The sequence below is a fragment of the Salmo trutta genome, chromosome 7, assembly GCF_901001165.1.
Source record: "Salmo trutta chromosome 7, fSalTru1.1, whole genome shotgun sequence".
NCBI lineage: Eukaryota > Metazoa > Chordata > Actinopteri > Salmoniformes > Salmonidae > Salmo > Salmo trutta.
The window spans coordinates 42,688,333-42,703,229 of record NC_042963.1 but is presented as its reverse complement, the minus strand read 5'-3'; the positions used below and the strand labels follow the sequence as shown (position 1 = coordinate 42,703,229).

Sequence of the window (14,897 nt, the reverse complement as noted above, 5' to 3'; positions counted from 1 at the left end):
CTCTCTCTCTCTCTCTCTCTCTCTCTCTCTCTCTCTCTCTCTCTCTCTCTCTCTCTCTCTCTCTCTCTTTGTCTCTCTCTCTCTCTCTTTGTCTCTCTCTCTCTCTCTTTGTCTCTCTCTCTCTCTCTCTTTGTCTCTTTGTCTCTTTCTCTCTTTGTCTCTCTCTCTCTCTTTGTCTCTCTCTCTCTCTTTGTCTCTCTCTCTCTTTCTGTCTCTCTCTCTCTTTCTCTCTCTCTTTCTCTCTCTCAGCTTGTGTCTGTCAGCTCGTGTCTGTTTTCTACCACAGCAGAAAGCAGACCTATAATGATAGAGAGGGGAAACACTGCAGAGTGTGGACAAGAGTTAGGTCACAGTCAGGGCCATCTATCTATACGATTCCTCATTGATTCCTTGAATTCTAACCGCAGCATCACATTTGTCAACGGCCTATTTCTCAGCGGTATATGTGGCATTCTTAAGAAGTGACTCACTGAACCTTAGCAGTTTTTTTACTGTTTTTGTAAGTTGATAGGGAAACACAACACCCTGTGAAACTGAAGTGGGGATATCATAGGGCTGTATCATAGTGTGTGGTCCCCTTTCAGAGGAGAGGAGAGAGAGCGATACAGTTCACCTCATATTGGGAATGAGATTTGGTCATCGGTTCAGAATTACAGAGATACAGTTCACCTGATATTGGGAATGAGATTTGGTCATCGGTTCAGAATTACAGAGATACAGTTCACCTGATATTGGGAATGAGATTTGGTCATCGGTTCAGAATTACAAAGATACAGTTCACCTGATATTGGGAATGAGATTTGGTCATCGGTTCAGAATTACAGAGATACAGTTCACCTGATATTGGGAATGAGATTTGGTCATCGGTTCAGAATTACAGAGATACAGTTCACCTGATATTGGGAATGAGATTTGGTCATCGGTTCAGAATTACAGAGATACAGTTCACCTGATATTGGGAATGAGATTTGGTCATCGGTTCAGAATTACAGAGATACAGTTCACCTGATATTGGGAATGAGATTTGGTCATCGGTTCAGAATTACAGAGATACAGTTCACCTGATATTGGGAATGAGATGTGGTCATCGGTTCAGAATCACCCTGTCGTGGAGCTTTAAAGGCAGTTAATGGCTGCCACATTGGACCTGCGTTGTCTCATGACTAAGAACCATGTGACTCTCTGAAGGGGAAAATCACTAGTGTCCCAGGTCCCAGGCACAAGGACAGTCGCAAACCACAAAATTCCTCCCAAATTAGTCACCAGCTCCTTCCGTTACTCATCCTTTCTTCTCTAAGAAACAAGGACAACCATATAACTCAAACATAACCTCCCACCCCCCAAGAAAAATAAAACCATGTGATTTAAGATCGGCCTAAATGTCATTGGCTATTGCTGATAGACATTGGGATTGTGCAGTTGAGGATACTACTCACGATTGAACAAGTTCAAGTTGATTAGTTTTAGGGAAACTGTCATTTTGTTTATAGTTTTGCTAGGTGGGGATATTTTTTTTTAGTTTCCTTTTATGCTGTTCACATCAAACATTAGGTATACACTTGTTAAGTCTGTGTGCCAGGTGAGCTGTAAAATCGTTGTAAATTAGCTTTGTTTGGCATTTGTTTGGCGTTTGTTTAACATTATCGATCGAATTTCAGAGACAGCGTCAATTTGAATTTAGCTAGGTGCTCAAAGTAGCAAAACAGGCCCGAACTGTGGTAAAACTTAATAGCTTCCAACAGGTTATGACAAAGGTTAAACTATGCTATCCTGTGCTAACCTGTTTGCTGTGCATTTTGTCATGCATTTGTACTTGTATAATTGATACTGTGTACAAGACCATGGTACTTCTTGCTGCCTACGGAGCAGCAAGAGGAATTGCCCCTGTCTACCCGAGTACTCCGTTCTACCACCTCTGGTCTCCTGGCTCTACCACCCCTGCCAAAGGGCAGCTCCTCTGTCCTGGCACCCCAATGATGAAACCAGCTTCCCCCTGAAGATAGGCATGGACTCTGCTGTCCTATCTTCTGAAAACATCTGAAACCCTACCCCCTATTTTAGATAATCCCACAGCACCCCCCCAATAAATAAGCATTTTGTGAACTAACACACGCACTTGACTCATTTCCCTCTTACTAGCTGACTTTGCTGACAGCTACTTTATTGAGGAAAAAAGTAGTTACTGTGGCTGTGATATGTGGTTGTCTCACCTAGCTATCTTAAGATGAATGCACTAACTGTAAGTTGCTGTGGATAAGAGCATGTGCTAAATTAATAAAATGTAAATGTATTATTCTTTTTTTATACTAAATAAATCGTTAACCTAATGATCAGCCATATAGGAACATATTCATTGCCTCTGTTGGCTTGAGCATGTTAGTGAGAGCTAGTTTTAGAGTCCATATCTCCCCCTCGTCCCCCATCCAACCTGGCTCGGTCTCAGCTAGGCTGGTGCCATGTATATACAGTATGTTTAGCCTTGTTGCCGCGCTCATCCTAAAACAGTCTCTCGGTCTCTCTCCTCTCTCTCTCTCTCTCTCTCTCTCTTTTGCCCTCTCTTTTTCTCTCTCGCTCTTTTTCTCTCTCGCTCTCTTTTTCTCTCTCTCGCTCTCTTTTTCTCTCTCTCGCTCTCTTTCCCTCTCTCTCGCTCTCTTTCTCTCTCTTTCCCTCTCTCTCGCTCCCTCTGTTTCAGGAGTGGGAGCTGGTGGTGTTGGGGAAGTTGAAGTGGAACCTGGCGGCTGTCACACCAAACGACTTCATCGAACACATTGTGAGGAAGCTGCCGTTGCCCGAGGACAAGCTGACGCTGATACGTAAACATGTGCAGACCTTCATCGCCCTCTGCGCCACAGGTATGTTGCATCATTTATTGATACTAAAGTCTCACTGGTGGATATTTATGTCATCAAAAGATGAGCCAATGTGGGTTGCCATCTGATATCACTTTTGGCTCCCATTCCACATTTTGTAAGTCAAAACGATAACGGATGTGCTGCCAAGTCAATTAGGTGCGGATGTCTTGCGTCAACATAGTTGCAAAATATCCTTGTCTCCCCTTCTCTCGACACAAAATCAAAATATATTTTCTGAGCAACAATGACTGGAGGAGACCCCATTCAGGTAGCTTTGTGGGCCCCCCGTCATGTGGTGTCATGTCACTTAAGTGAGATGTATTACCTCAATGTGAAAATATGTGGGGCTTAGAAAAGCATGTGTCATGGAGGACGTGTCTCTGTGAGAGTCTCATGTCCACGTCCATCATGTTTCTCTCTCCCGGCTGCGGCGGCTGGTACGGTCATGTTCTGGAGGCATATCAGTGGCTATCAGAGAATAGAGTGACACTTCAAAGGGCAGCAGCCTGGTTTAAAGGACATTCCGGTGTTCCTGTGTGCTCTGGGACCAAGGGAGGACCTGATGGGGGTGGGACTGGCCATGGGACTGGGCATTGTCCCCTCCGCTTTCCAGGGTGGATTGTTTCTTCAAGATCAAACATCGAGTCGTGGGAGTGAGAGGAGATTCTCTAAATATGATCTGAAAATCTGGAGGAGGAGGGTGAGAGCAAAGAAAGAAAGAAAGAAAGAGAGGAGGAGGAGTATATTTTTCCTGCAGTCCCGCATAGTGTTTTCATATCTGTCCATTTCCCTCTCTTACGCCTCCCTACTGCTTGAGGGCATGATGACTTTCCCATGTTCAGGGTGTGTTTGTGGGGCAGGTTCTCCCAGCACACAGCCCAGCAGTATGGGGGGTAATGGGATCCAGAGCTGCAGCAAGGCTCCCTCTCCCTCCCTGGCCCCTCTGGACTCCACCCCAGGGTCCCACCTCTGGCCCCACAGGAATGCCCCCTACACTCCCTTATGGGTGAGATCCATGTGGTGGTAGAGGAGTGTGTGTATGGATGGATGGAAGGGAGTTACGGTGACAGGTCTCTAAACATTGCCACTTTTGATGTAGAATCCCTTTTCTGATTGTGCAATTGATATTGTATGTTGTGAAAGACAGAGCACATTGATGGTCTCCATGGGAACTGGCCCAATTGTTCGCCATTTGTCTCTCTGTGGCTCTCTCTTTTCCTCTCTCTCTTTCTCGCTCTCTCTTCATGCTCTCCTTTATGTTCTGTGCCATTGGAGAGATGAATGTAAGGAACGACTGTGTCAGTGATCAGACCTATTCCCAAAGCAACATTGTGCAAGGCTCCCAATGCACTTGGTCCACAATTGCTTCAGTGAGGCAGTGGATATACATATATGAGTATTGTGGAGGGAGATGTCTTCCTGACGTCTTGTAGAAGGAAGCCTTGTTGCAGATAACTAGGATTAGCAGCAGGCTATTTTGTCTGCATACTCTCCTCAGATTTCAGATTCATATGTAGGCAAAGAGCATGCTGAACAATTTGGTGCATCTGAAGATCTCTGGGAATTCAAAACCCATTTTGTGCAACGTTCCCAGCCATAAATCAACTCAACTATCTTGTGAGATTCCTCCCTGAGAATCCCCCTCCAGACATGCTTAGAAGGTGAAGCTGAAGGAGGAAGTTTCTAGGGCTTTGCTATTTGCAAGACAGTTGACAACAGATCTCCTGGGGTCTCAGTATTTCATGCATAGAAGTGATTCAACTCACCCCCACCTCCACTCCCTCTTCTTGGAAAATGTGCATAAACCAACCTTTCTGTATTTGATGGAGTGAGAGAGAGGAGAGGTGGAGAGAGAAAAAAAGGCTCTAATTTTTAATGGTTCCTCTCTTTTGATGGAAAAGTTCTGTTCGAGGCACTCTGTGGGGATTTGGTCAGGTGGCTGTGGGCCGGGAGGCGCAGGCTGGTTCAGTATTAATTAATAATGAGGGAGGGTCCATTCAGCACTATGCAAATCGTCTCGGGCTCGGCTACAGAGGCTGGGAGAAAGGAGACAAAGAGCCAGCTCTACATTTCATATGCAGAGGCATGTAAGGGTCAGCACAGCGGGGGCACTCCATAGGAATCACCAGCGTCTCCCCAGGGAAGCCTACAGGATAATGGTGGAGAAACAAGCCCATTAAGGGAGATTATGGCCTCCTTCTTCCACAGAGACACCAAGCACTTCTTGTCCCCTTGTTTCCCCCTGGTCTCCTGTCCCGTTCTCTTTTAATAGAGGTAAAGGAGGGGTTGGGGATAGTGGTGCGCGGGTCAGTTGTTGGTTCACCCGTACCAGCCCGCAATTCCTAATAACCAATCCGCAACTGCCCGACTATATGTGATAAAGTGAACATCTGAGGCCCGCACCCGAACCAAACCCGCAAAAATGAAAACATGTGCTATAGGCTACAGTCAAAGACGGTGGAACGATTTTTTGAGTGAGGGTGCAGGATTATTTTTTGCCTGATTTGGATATGTTTCTGCTTATAATTTCTGTCATTTTGGTAGGCTATTTCTTAGTCCCCTTGTCTATAATTAGATACGTGCAGCTTCTCTTCTGTCATTATACACTGAGTATACAAAACATTTAGAACACCTGCTCTTTCCATGACATAGACTGATCAGGTAAATCCAGGTGAAAGCTATGATCCCTTATTGATGTCACTTGTTAAATCCACTTCAATCAGTGTAGATGAAGGGGAGGAGACAGGTTAAAGAATGATTTTTAAGTCTTGAGACAATTGAGACATGGATTGTGTATGTGTGCCATTCAGAGGCTGAATGGGCAAGACAAAATATTTAAGTAGCTTTGAACGTGGTATGGTAGTAGGTGCCGGGCGCACCGGTTTGTGTCAAGAACTGCAATGCTGCTGGGTTTTTCATGCTCAACAGTTTCTTGTGTGTATCAAGAATGGTCCACCACCCAAAGGACATCCAGCCAACTTGACACAACTGTGGGAAGCATTGGAGTCAATATGGGCCGGCATCCCCTTTCAAAACCTCGTAGAGTCCATGTCCTGACGAATTAGGAAGGTGTTCCTAATGTTTGGTATACTCAGTGTATGTTACCCTAAGAAGACTAAATAAACCCTTGCTCACCAGAATAATGTCATACATCGATAGAATGAATGCTTCAATCTAGTTGACATTGGTAAACTTTTCTCTGTCATCTTCTTTCACGGAGCAAAGATGTTTAGGGGCCAGAGAGAAAATGCAATTAGGAAGAAAAAAAAACTGGAACGATCAATTTGACCGGTTTTAAGGAAATATAAAGCTGTGAAAACAACCCAACATGTTTCTGGTAAGATTTCAGTTAGGCTTGGATGCATATTTTATGTGGTTGAAATACTATCAGTTTTATGATGCTGATAAAGATAGCACCTCTGTGGTATTTAACTGAGCATTCAAATTCTCTCAAGAGGCTGAAAGAAAAAACATATTTCTCCACTCCAGTTCCCAGGTCAAAATTTTGCCCACATTTTGTGTATCATTTTACTGCAAGAAATGCTTAATTCTGCAGGAGTTAATATTAAGGCTATGTGAGAGGTTATAGACCTACAGTCAGTGTCCAGATTTCATTCTCCATTTAACCCATCTGAACAGTAGGTTACAGTTCCTTTGACATGACATAGGCCTATTTGAGGTCCCGGTTTTGTGACTGTCAAATTTGCAAAGCTCCTCACAATCATCACACATAACATAGTGTTATGTTATGTTTTACCACTTCACCAACTCTTTCCCAAACATTTATTTTCTGGCCCTCCCTTCTCTTTATTTTCAACCCTCTTTTCACAGCTTTTCCGACATTGTTATTTTTGCCACTGTGGATTGACAGGAACTTTATCTGCCCATTCCCAAAACCATTGGGCGATTGGCGTGTAGGCTTTTCGGCGCTAAATCTTAAGCTTATGCACTAATGCCAGACAGCCTAAAATAATGAAAGAAACCCTCAATGTAGCCTATAGATATAAATTGCACAAGAATGACATTTATGACTGTTTTAAGGTATTGTTTTCTCTTTATTCAACCCGCCCTTCACCCACCCGCCCTTCATCCACATGGATATAACCGTGGGGACTGCCGGTTATGAGTCAACCCGCGCATCACTAGTTGTGGAAGGAAGCAGATAGGCCTGAACCTGTCTAATAATCAGTTTCATCCGACTACTTTACTAGAGGTGGGATTTACAATCCACTGGGACTGCATGGCGTAGGTCTTTAATTCTATACCCGTGTTTGTTAACAGAAAAGGCTTCTGATTTGATTAGTCAGAGCTTCTAACAAATTATTCCTCCTCCTCCTCTTCCAACTAATGAACCTCCTCTCTCCGTCCGCACCAACTCCATTGATGTCTGATTAATCTGCAGCATCCATCCATGAGGCTAGAGGAAGCTTCCTCACAGTGTGCACACAGGAATGTGATACACGGTGTGTCATAGAATGGTATGTCCTGAACTAGCCTCACCTCACTGTGGTTATCAACACCACATCAGAAAACCTGGGGGCGGCCAGACTTCCACTGAAAAATACTAAAGGCTGATCCGGGAGGACCATGTAGAACAGGGCACTAGCAGAGCGCTATAGGCTCTGCCCTGAATGACGGGTCGCCACTGCATGTGGTAGACAACATAACGGGCTAGCATGACATGTCACAGTACTTACACTTAGATGCACGCACTAAACACAGGTCAAATGCATATGCTTTTAAGAAACAGTTAATTATCTTCTGACCACGGTCTCACTCTGACGGCAGGAGCGGGGTTCAGTGAGGCGCACAGGGAATGGTAAACTGTGATTGGCTGATACAAGTGGGGGGGCTTGTAGCTACCACTAATAAGAAAATAAGGGGTGTTGGGTAAGTACAACAAACTCCTTGTTCAGGGGTGCTGAAACTGCAGACTAAGGTAGCGTTTCCACCACTTCCCAATTCACCAGACAAAGTTCCACCCCATTCCTTTTCAATGGGAGCACGTGGAGCAATGCGCAGAGGATTGTGGGAAGGTGAGCGGAGCAATAGAAAAAGTTCAGCTCTGCTCTACTTTATGCAAATTGCACGCGGCCACCATTGCCGTTAACCAATCATGTGAGGAAAATCTTCCGTTCATGAAACACTGTTAAGCCTGTCATTAGTTCCGGGCAAGCACAACCAAGAAAGATGTAGGAAAGCCAATCATCGCTGTCTGTTTTTCCAATTCTATATGATTTTACTTTGCTAGAATACAGAGACAAAATAAGGTCCATGGCATGGAGGATTGTAGCGAATTGTTGGTGTTAATGGTAGGTGAAGAGAGATTTGCCCAACGATGTTTGCTTGTGCTGCTAGCTAGCTATGAACATCAAGCAACCTAAACCTCAAAACTGTGATCAAAGCCACCATTTGTAAATGTGTTGAGTAAATAAAGGGGAAATAAATAAAATACAAAAATAAATTGTATTGTGAAATGTGCCTACCAAAGGATAGAAATCACCAGTAACACATTATAACATTGTAAATGATACACTAAGCATGGATTTCCCATGTAATATGCTACCAATTGGATTATGGTATCTTAACATTATGATTGTCATATATGAACTTCCGGCGCCGACAGAGATGGCCGCCTCGCTTCGCGTTCCTAGGAAACTATGCAGTATTTTTTTTTTTATGTGTTATTTCTTACATTATTACCCCAGGTAATCTTAGGTTTTACTACATACAGTTGGGAGGAACTATTGGATATAAGAGCAACGTCAACTCACCAACATTACGACCAGGAATACGACTTTCCCGAAGTGGATCCTATGTTTTGCCCACCACCCAGGACAATGGATCGGATCCCAGCCAGCGAACCAAAACAACGACGCCGTAGAAGGGGCAGACGGAGCGGTCTTCTGGTCAGGCTCCGTAGACGTAGGCTCCGCACATCGCGCACTGCTCCCGAGCATACTACTCGCCAATGTCCAGTCTCTTGACAACAAGGTAGACAAAATCCGTGCAAGGGTAGCCTTCCAGAGAGACATCAGAGACTGTAACGTTCTTTGTTTCACAGAAACATGGCTCACTCGAGACACGCTATCGGAGTCGGTACAGCCACCTGGTTTCTTCACGCATCGCGCCGACAGAAACAAGCATCTCTCTGGTAAGAAGAAGGGCGGGGGTGTATGCCTTGTGATTAACGAGACGTGGTGTGATCATAACAACATACAGGAACTCAAGTCCTTCTGTTCACCTGACTTAGAATTCTTCACAATCAAATGCCGACCGCATGACCTACCTAGAGAATTCTATTCGATTATAATCACAGCCGCATATATCCCCCCAAGCAGACACATCGATGGCCCTGAACGAACTTCATTTGACTCTATGTAAACTGGAAACCACATATCCTGAGGCTGCATTTATTTTAGCTGGGGATTTTAACAAGGCTAATGTGAAAACACGGCTCCCTAAATTCTATCAGCATATCGATTGCTCTACCAGGGCTGGCAAAACCCTAGATCATTGTGATTCTAACTTCCGGGACGCATATAAGGCCCTCCCCCGCCCTCCTTTTGGAAAAGCTGACCACGACTCCATTTTGTTGCTTCCAGCCTATAGACAGAAACTAAAACAGGAAGCTCCCACGCTCAGGTCTGTTCAACGCTGGTCCGACCAATCGGATTCCACGCTTCAAGATTGCTTCGATCACGTGGACTGGGATATGTTCCGCATTGCGGCGAACAATAACATTGACAAATACGCTGAGTCGGTGAGCGGGTTTATTAGCAAGTGCATCGGCGATGTCATACCCACAGCGTCTATTAAAACATTCCCAAACCAGAAACCGTGGATTGATGGCAGCATTCGTGCAAAACTGAAAGCGCGAACCACTGCTTTTAATCAGGGCAAGGTGACCAGAAACATGACCGAATACAGCCAGTATAGCTATTCCCTCCGCAAAGCAATCAAACAAGCTAAGTGTCAGTACAGAGACAAAGTGGAGTTGCAATTCAACGGCTCAGGCACGAGAGGTATGTGGCAGGGTCTACAGTCAATCACGGACTATAAAAGGAAAACCAGCCCCGTCGCGGACCAGGATGTCTTGCTCCCAGACAGATTAAACAACTTCTTTGCTCGCTTTGAGGACAATACAGTGCCACTGACACGGCCCACTACCAAAACCTGCGGGCTCTCTTTCACTGCAGCCGACGTGAGCAAAACATTTAAACGTGTCAAAGCTCGCAAGGCTGCAGGCCCAGACAGCATCCCCAGCCGCGTCCTCAGTGCATGTGCAAACCAGCTGACTGGTGTGTTTACGGACATATTCAATCAATCCTTATCCCAGTCTGCTGTCCCCACATGCTTCAAGAGGGCCACCATTGTTCCTGTTCCCAAGAAAGCTAAGGTAACTGAGCTAAATGACTACCGCCCCGTAGCACTCACTTCCGTCATCATGAAGTGCTTTGAGAGACTAGTTAAGGCCACCCTACCTGACATCCTAGACCCACTCCAATTTGCTTACCGCCCCAATAGGTCCACAGACAACGCAATCCCAATCACAGTGCACACTGCCGTAACCCATCTGGACAAGAGGAATACATATGTGAGAATGCTGTTCATCGACTACAGCTCAGCATTTAACACCATAGTACCCTCCAAACTCATCATCAAGCTCGAGACCCTGGGTCTCGACCCTGCCCTGTGCAACTGGGTCCTGGACTTCCTGACGGGCCGCCCCCAGGTGGTGAGGGTAGGTAACAACATCTCCACCCCGCTGATCCTCAACACTGAGGCCCCACAAGGGTGCGTTCTCAGCACTCTCCTGTACTCCCTGTTCACCCACGACTGCATGGCCATGCACGCCTCCAACTCAATCATCAAGTTTGCAGACGACACTACAGTGGTAGGCTTGATTACCAACAACGACGAAATGGCCTACAGGGAGGAGGTGAGGGCCCTCGGAGTGTGGTGTCAGGAAAATAGCCTCACACTCAACGTCAACAAAACAAAGGAGATGATCGTGGACTTCAGGAAACAGCAGAGGGAGCACCCCCCTATCCACATCGACGGGACAGTAGTGGAGAGGTAGAAAGTTAAGTTCCTCGGCGTACACATCACGGACAAACTGAAATGGTCCAACCACACAGACAGCGTGGTGAAGAAGGCGCAGCAACCTCAGGAGGCTGAAGAAATTTGGCTTGTCACCAAAAACACTCACAAACTTTTACAGATGCACAATCGAGAGCATCCTGTCGGGCTGTATCACCGCCTGGTACGGCAACTGCTCCGCCCATAACCGTAAGGCTCTCCAGAGGGTAGTGAGGTCTGCACAACGCATCACCGGGGGCAAACTACCTGCCCTCCATGACACCTACACCACCCGATGTCACAGGAAGGCCAAAAAGATCATCAAGGACAACAACCACCCGAGCCACTGCCTGTTCACCCCACTATCATCCAGAAGGCGAGGTCAGTACAGGTGCATCAAAGCAGGGACCGAGAGTCTGAATAACAGTCTGATGGCCTTGAGATAGAAGCTGTTTAACAGCCATCATTAACATTGAGTGGCTGCTGCCAACATACTGACTCAACTCAAGCCACTTTAATAATGGAAAAATTGATGTAATAAATGTATCACTAGCCACTTTAAACAATGCCACTTCATATAATGTTTACATACCCTACATTACTCATCTCATATGTATATACTGTACTCTATACCATCTACTGCATCTTGCCATCTTGATGTAATGTATCACTAGCCACTTTAAACAATGGCACTTTTAAATGTTTACATATCCTACATTACTCATCTCATATGTATATACTGTACTCTATACCATCCACTGCATCTTGCCTATGCCGTTCTATACCATCTCTCATTCATATATTTTTTTATGTACATATTCTTATTCATTCCTTTACACGTGTGTGTATAAGGTAATTGTTGTGAAATTGTTAGGTTAAATTACTCGTTGGATATTACTGCATTGTCGGAACTAGAAGCACAAGCATTTTGCTACACTCGCATTAACATCTGCTAACCATGTGTATGTGACAAATAAAATTAGATTTTTAGTATAGCTTATGGCTCTTTAATTATACTGGTGTCATGACAATGATGATTATAGGTCACTTCCTGTAAAATACATAGGCCTAAATGCACATGAATGGGTACTTTGGGAAAAGGAAATTGTGGCTTTGACTTGCAAACATTGTTGTGCAAATCTCTCTTTACCCACCATCAACACCAACATCTCTGCAATCCTCCTCCATCCCATTGACATTCTGATTTTGTCTCTGTATTCCAAAATCATTCTCAGCGAATAAACAAGGTAGAATTACAACACTCCACATTAGTTTTTTTGATATGTTTAAGTAGCCTTCAAACTACCAGCTCTGTATTTTCATGTACAGTACCTAAAATGGAAGGGTTGGATTTGCACTAAACAATTTCATGTCAGAATAATGTGGTAGAAAATCTGTTTTATGGTTAGCCTCATATACGTTATCTACTGGTACCATTTTAAATTGGAGAGCTCACAACTGGACAAAAATGTAATGTTCATTTGAGAAAGCAACATAGAAACACAAATTAGAGACAGATCCCCTTCACACCTTTTTATTGCAGAATTGTGATCTGTGATGAATGAACATTGACACTAGTTCATCTTGAATAATGTTTTAAAGAAATAAAACAAGTTTAAACACTTCACTTCAATGAATCATCATTGAGTGAATCAAAATATAATTTCAAAATGTACAAATAATCTAACTTTTGTAAATGTTAGACATCTTAGCAAGTAGGCTATTATTACAAAAGCATCATTTCAGGTGAACCAAAAAGTCCATACCAGAGTTGGCCAACCTTGCTCTACTCCCTGATCTACTAGGTGAGCAGGCTTCTATTTCAGCCCAGCAATAATACACATTATTATCAATTCATTAGGTTTGATTAGTTGAATCAGGTGTGTTAGTGCCGGGCTGTAACAGAAGTCTGCACACCCAGCATACAGTTTACCTGCAGAAGAAGGATTGGCCTGCTACAGTTCTAATATGTTTGTAGCCTATAATTTGTGTGTGACTTTTAACTGTATTGTTGTATACAACATTTGCTAACATAAGTACACATTCAACCCATGACATACAAGGATGCGCCAGCAGTCTCTTGGGACATTCACTGGGACCTCATCTGCAGACAGGCTTTCACAGCTCTCCATATCTGAGGACAGACATCACAAAGAAACAGGCATAATTGTATTGCAATTAGATAGCCCTGACTATTATCTCTTTCTGTCTTCATAGTTTTCCTCTCTAGGGATTAAAACTAGAGATATTTGCATAATCTCATCGCACAACCTGCCCTATCTAACTAGTATACCTACTCCCTTTTCTGAAAGCTGGAGCAGAAAATCCTTTCACTCTCTTCCATTGCTGTTATCTACAAACACATTTGGAGCACACGTTTTTAATTTACAATGATAAATAGGCTTACATCAAGATAACAAGCTAATATTAAGTTAACTAGCTGTAGTATGTAAAGTTGGTTAGCTAGCTAGCTAACGATCAGTTCATTAGCCTACACACTGTGGTCTCCTGTAGCTAGCTAGCTAATAATAAATTGTTTTTTAACGTTTTCAAAATGTATTTAATTATTTACTTGAATAGATTCACGCCTACACCCACGCCCACGAAGCTGCCAATCTTTTGGAGCTATAGTGATGTCAAGCGGAGGCACCACTTCTGGTCGAAATGTACCAATAGGGCTGGCCTTTTAACATCCACCATAAGGCCAAACAATGAATGCGTGGACGTTGCAGTTGTCCTAGCATGAAGTGATTTTCTAAGGGCACAGATTAACCACTGAAAATAACACTGAAAATAACATCGGAGGTTTGGAAGTAAAGTAAATGTTAGCGGCTGGTGGGTTTTGAGTTTGACATGAATGATGTTCTCATTATACAAGAAGTCACCCTGAGCACAGCTGGAGTTTCTAGGTAAAGATGCGTCGGTCGGCTATTCCTCAGCTGTTTATACAATTTTATCTGTCGAATACTGTCTGGAAACGAAACTCAACTACAGAAAGTCATGGATGAGGGATTCTAACTGTGCTCCAAACGAAAGCTGCCAATTCATGTTCTTCCAGTTCAGAGGGGTCTGTTTCCTCCCACGCCAGGCCTGAGTGCTGTTGCTCAAGTCTCTGGGTCGCGGTGGTGCAACACTGAAGCAAGTTGTTACAGGATCCAACCGTTAAGGAGGATTCCTGTTTTTGTTTCTGGCAAATCAATGTGCCTTTGAGGCTGTGCCGTGGTGACCCAAACCCATTTCTTCTATCCTTTTTTTGGTTTTTTGGAGTAAATGTGTTCTTATGGAATAAGCAAAGTTATGGAACCTGCCAAGATAAGAATGTCAGATGCTTCTTTCCTAGAAAATTAACTCTTTCACATTCTATGCAGCATTAGTAAGACATACTGCAATAAAAGTCAGGAGGTTCACAGTTGTTTATAGTGCCTCTCCTCTCTGACCCAGAGAGGTAGTTTACAGTCTGGCTAAATGTCTGTAAATGTTGTTTTGACTACCTGGTCCACTCCATTAGTGGTGAGAAACAGCATAATGCCAGTCTCAAAATGATGTTTGCCTATGACCTTAATCAATCAACAGGGCCAAGGTCCTCAAAATGGAACCCAGTAAAAAAAAAAATAATAATAACTTTGCATCTGTATAGAACACAGTCTATTGATTTATTGCACAAGAAAAAAAAAAGTTTTGTTTTTGGCTGTTAGTCAAGTTTCTAGCTTTTATTAATTTACAAGTTAAATGTGTATACAGTGCATCTCACCCACCCAGGAGTTGGCCCTGGTGAGCATGGCAGGCCAGGCAGGCAGGCTGGGTGAGCAGAGTGGAGTGGAGAGGAGGCCTGGGGATGGATGTTGTGGAGTGGATGGGGGGGCATTGAAGGGGGTGAGAGGCCTGCAGGCAGGGCCAGTCAGCCGTTGCTCACAGTCCATCGCAGGCGTCCCCACTCAGCTACATACACATTTTATCCTCAGC

The 14,897-nt window shown here is 44.1% G+C and overlaps 1 protein-coding gene across 2 annotated transcripts in view; it reads left to right on the top strand.

Annotated features, from left to right (window-relative positions):
• LOC115197442 (G1/S-specific cyclin-D2) overlaps positions 1–14,897 on the top strand; it is a 122,930-nt gene that overhangs the window by 91,254 nt on the left and 16,779 nt on the right. For both annotated transcript variants that reach the window (XM_029758966.1, XM_029758965.1), the window contains exon 3: positions 2,693–2,852. In XM_029758966.1, the coding sequence (XP_029614826.1) occupies positions 2,693–2,852 (160 nt within the window). The remainder of the gene's footprint in view (positions 1–2,692; positions 2,853–14,897) is intronic.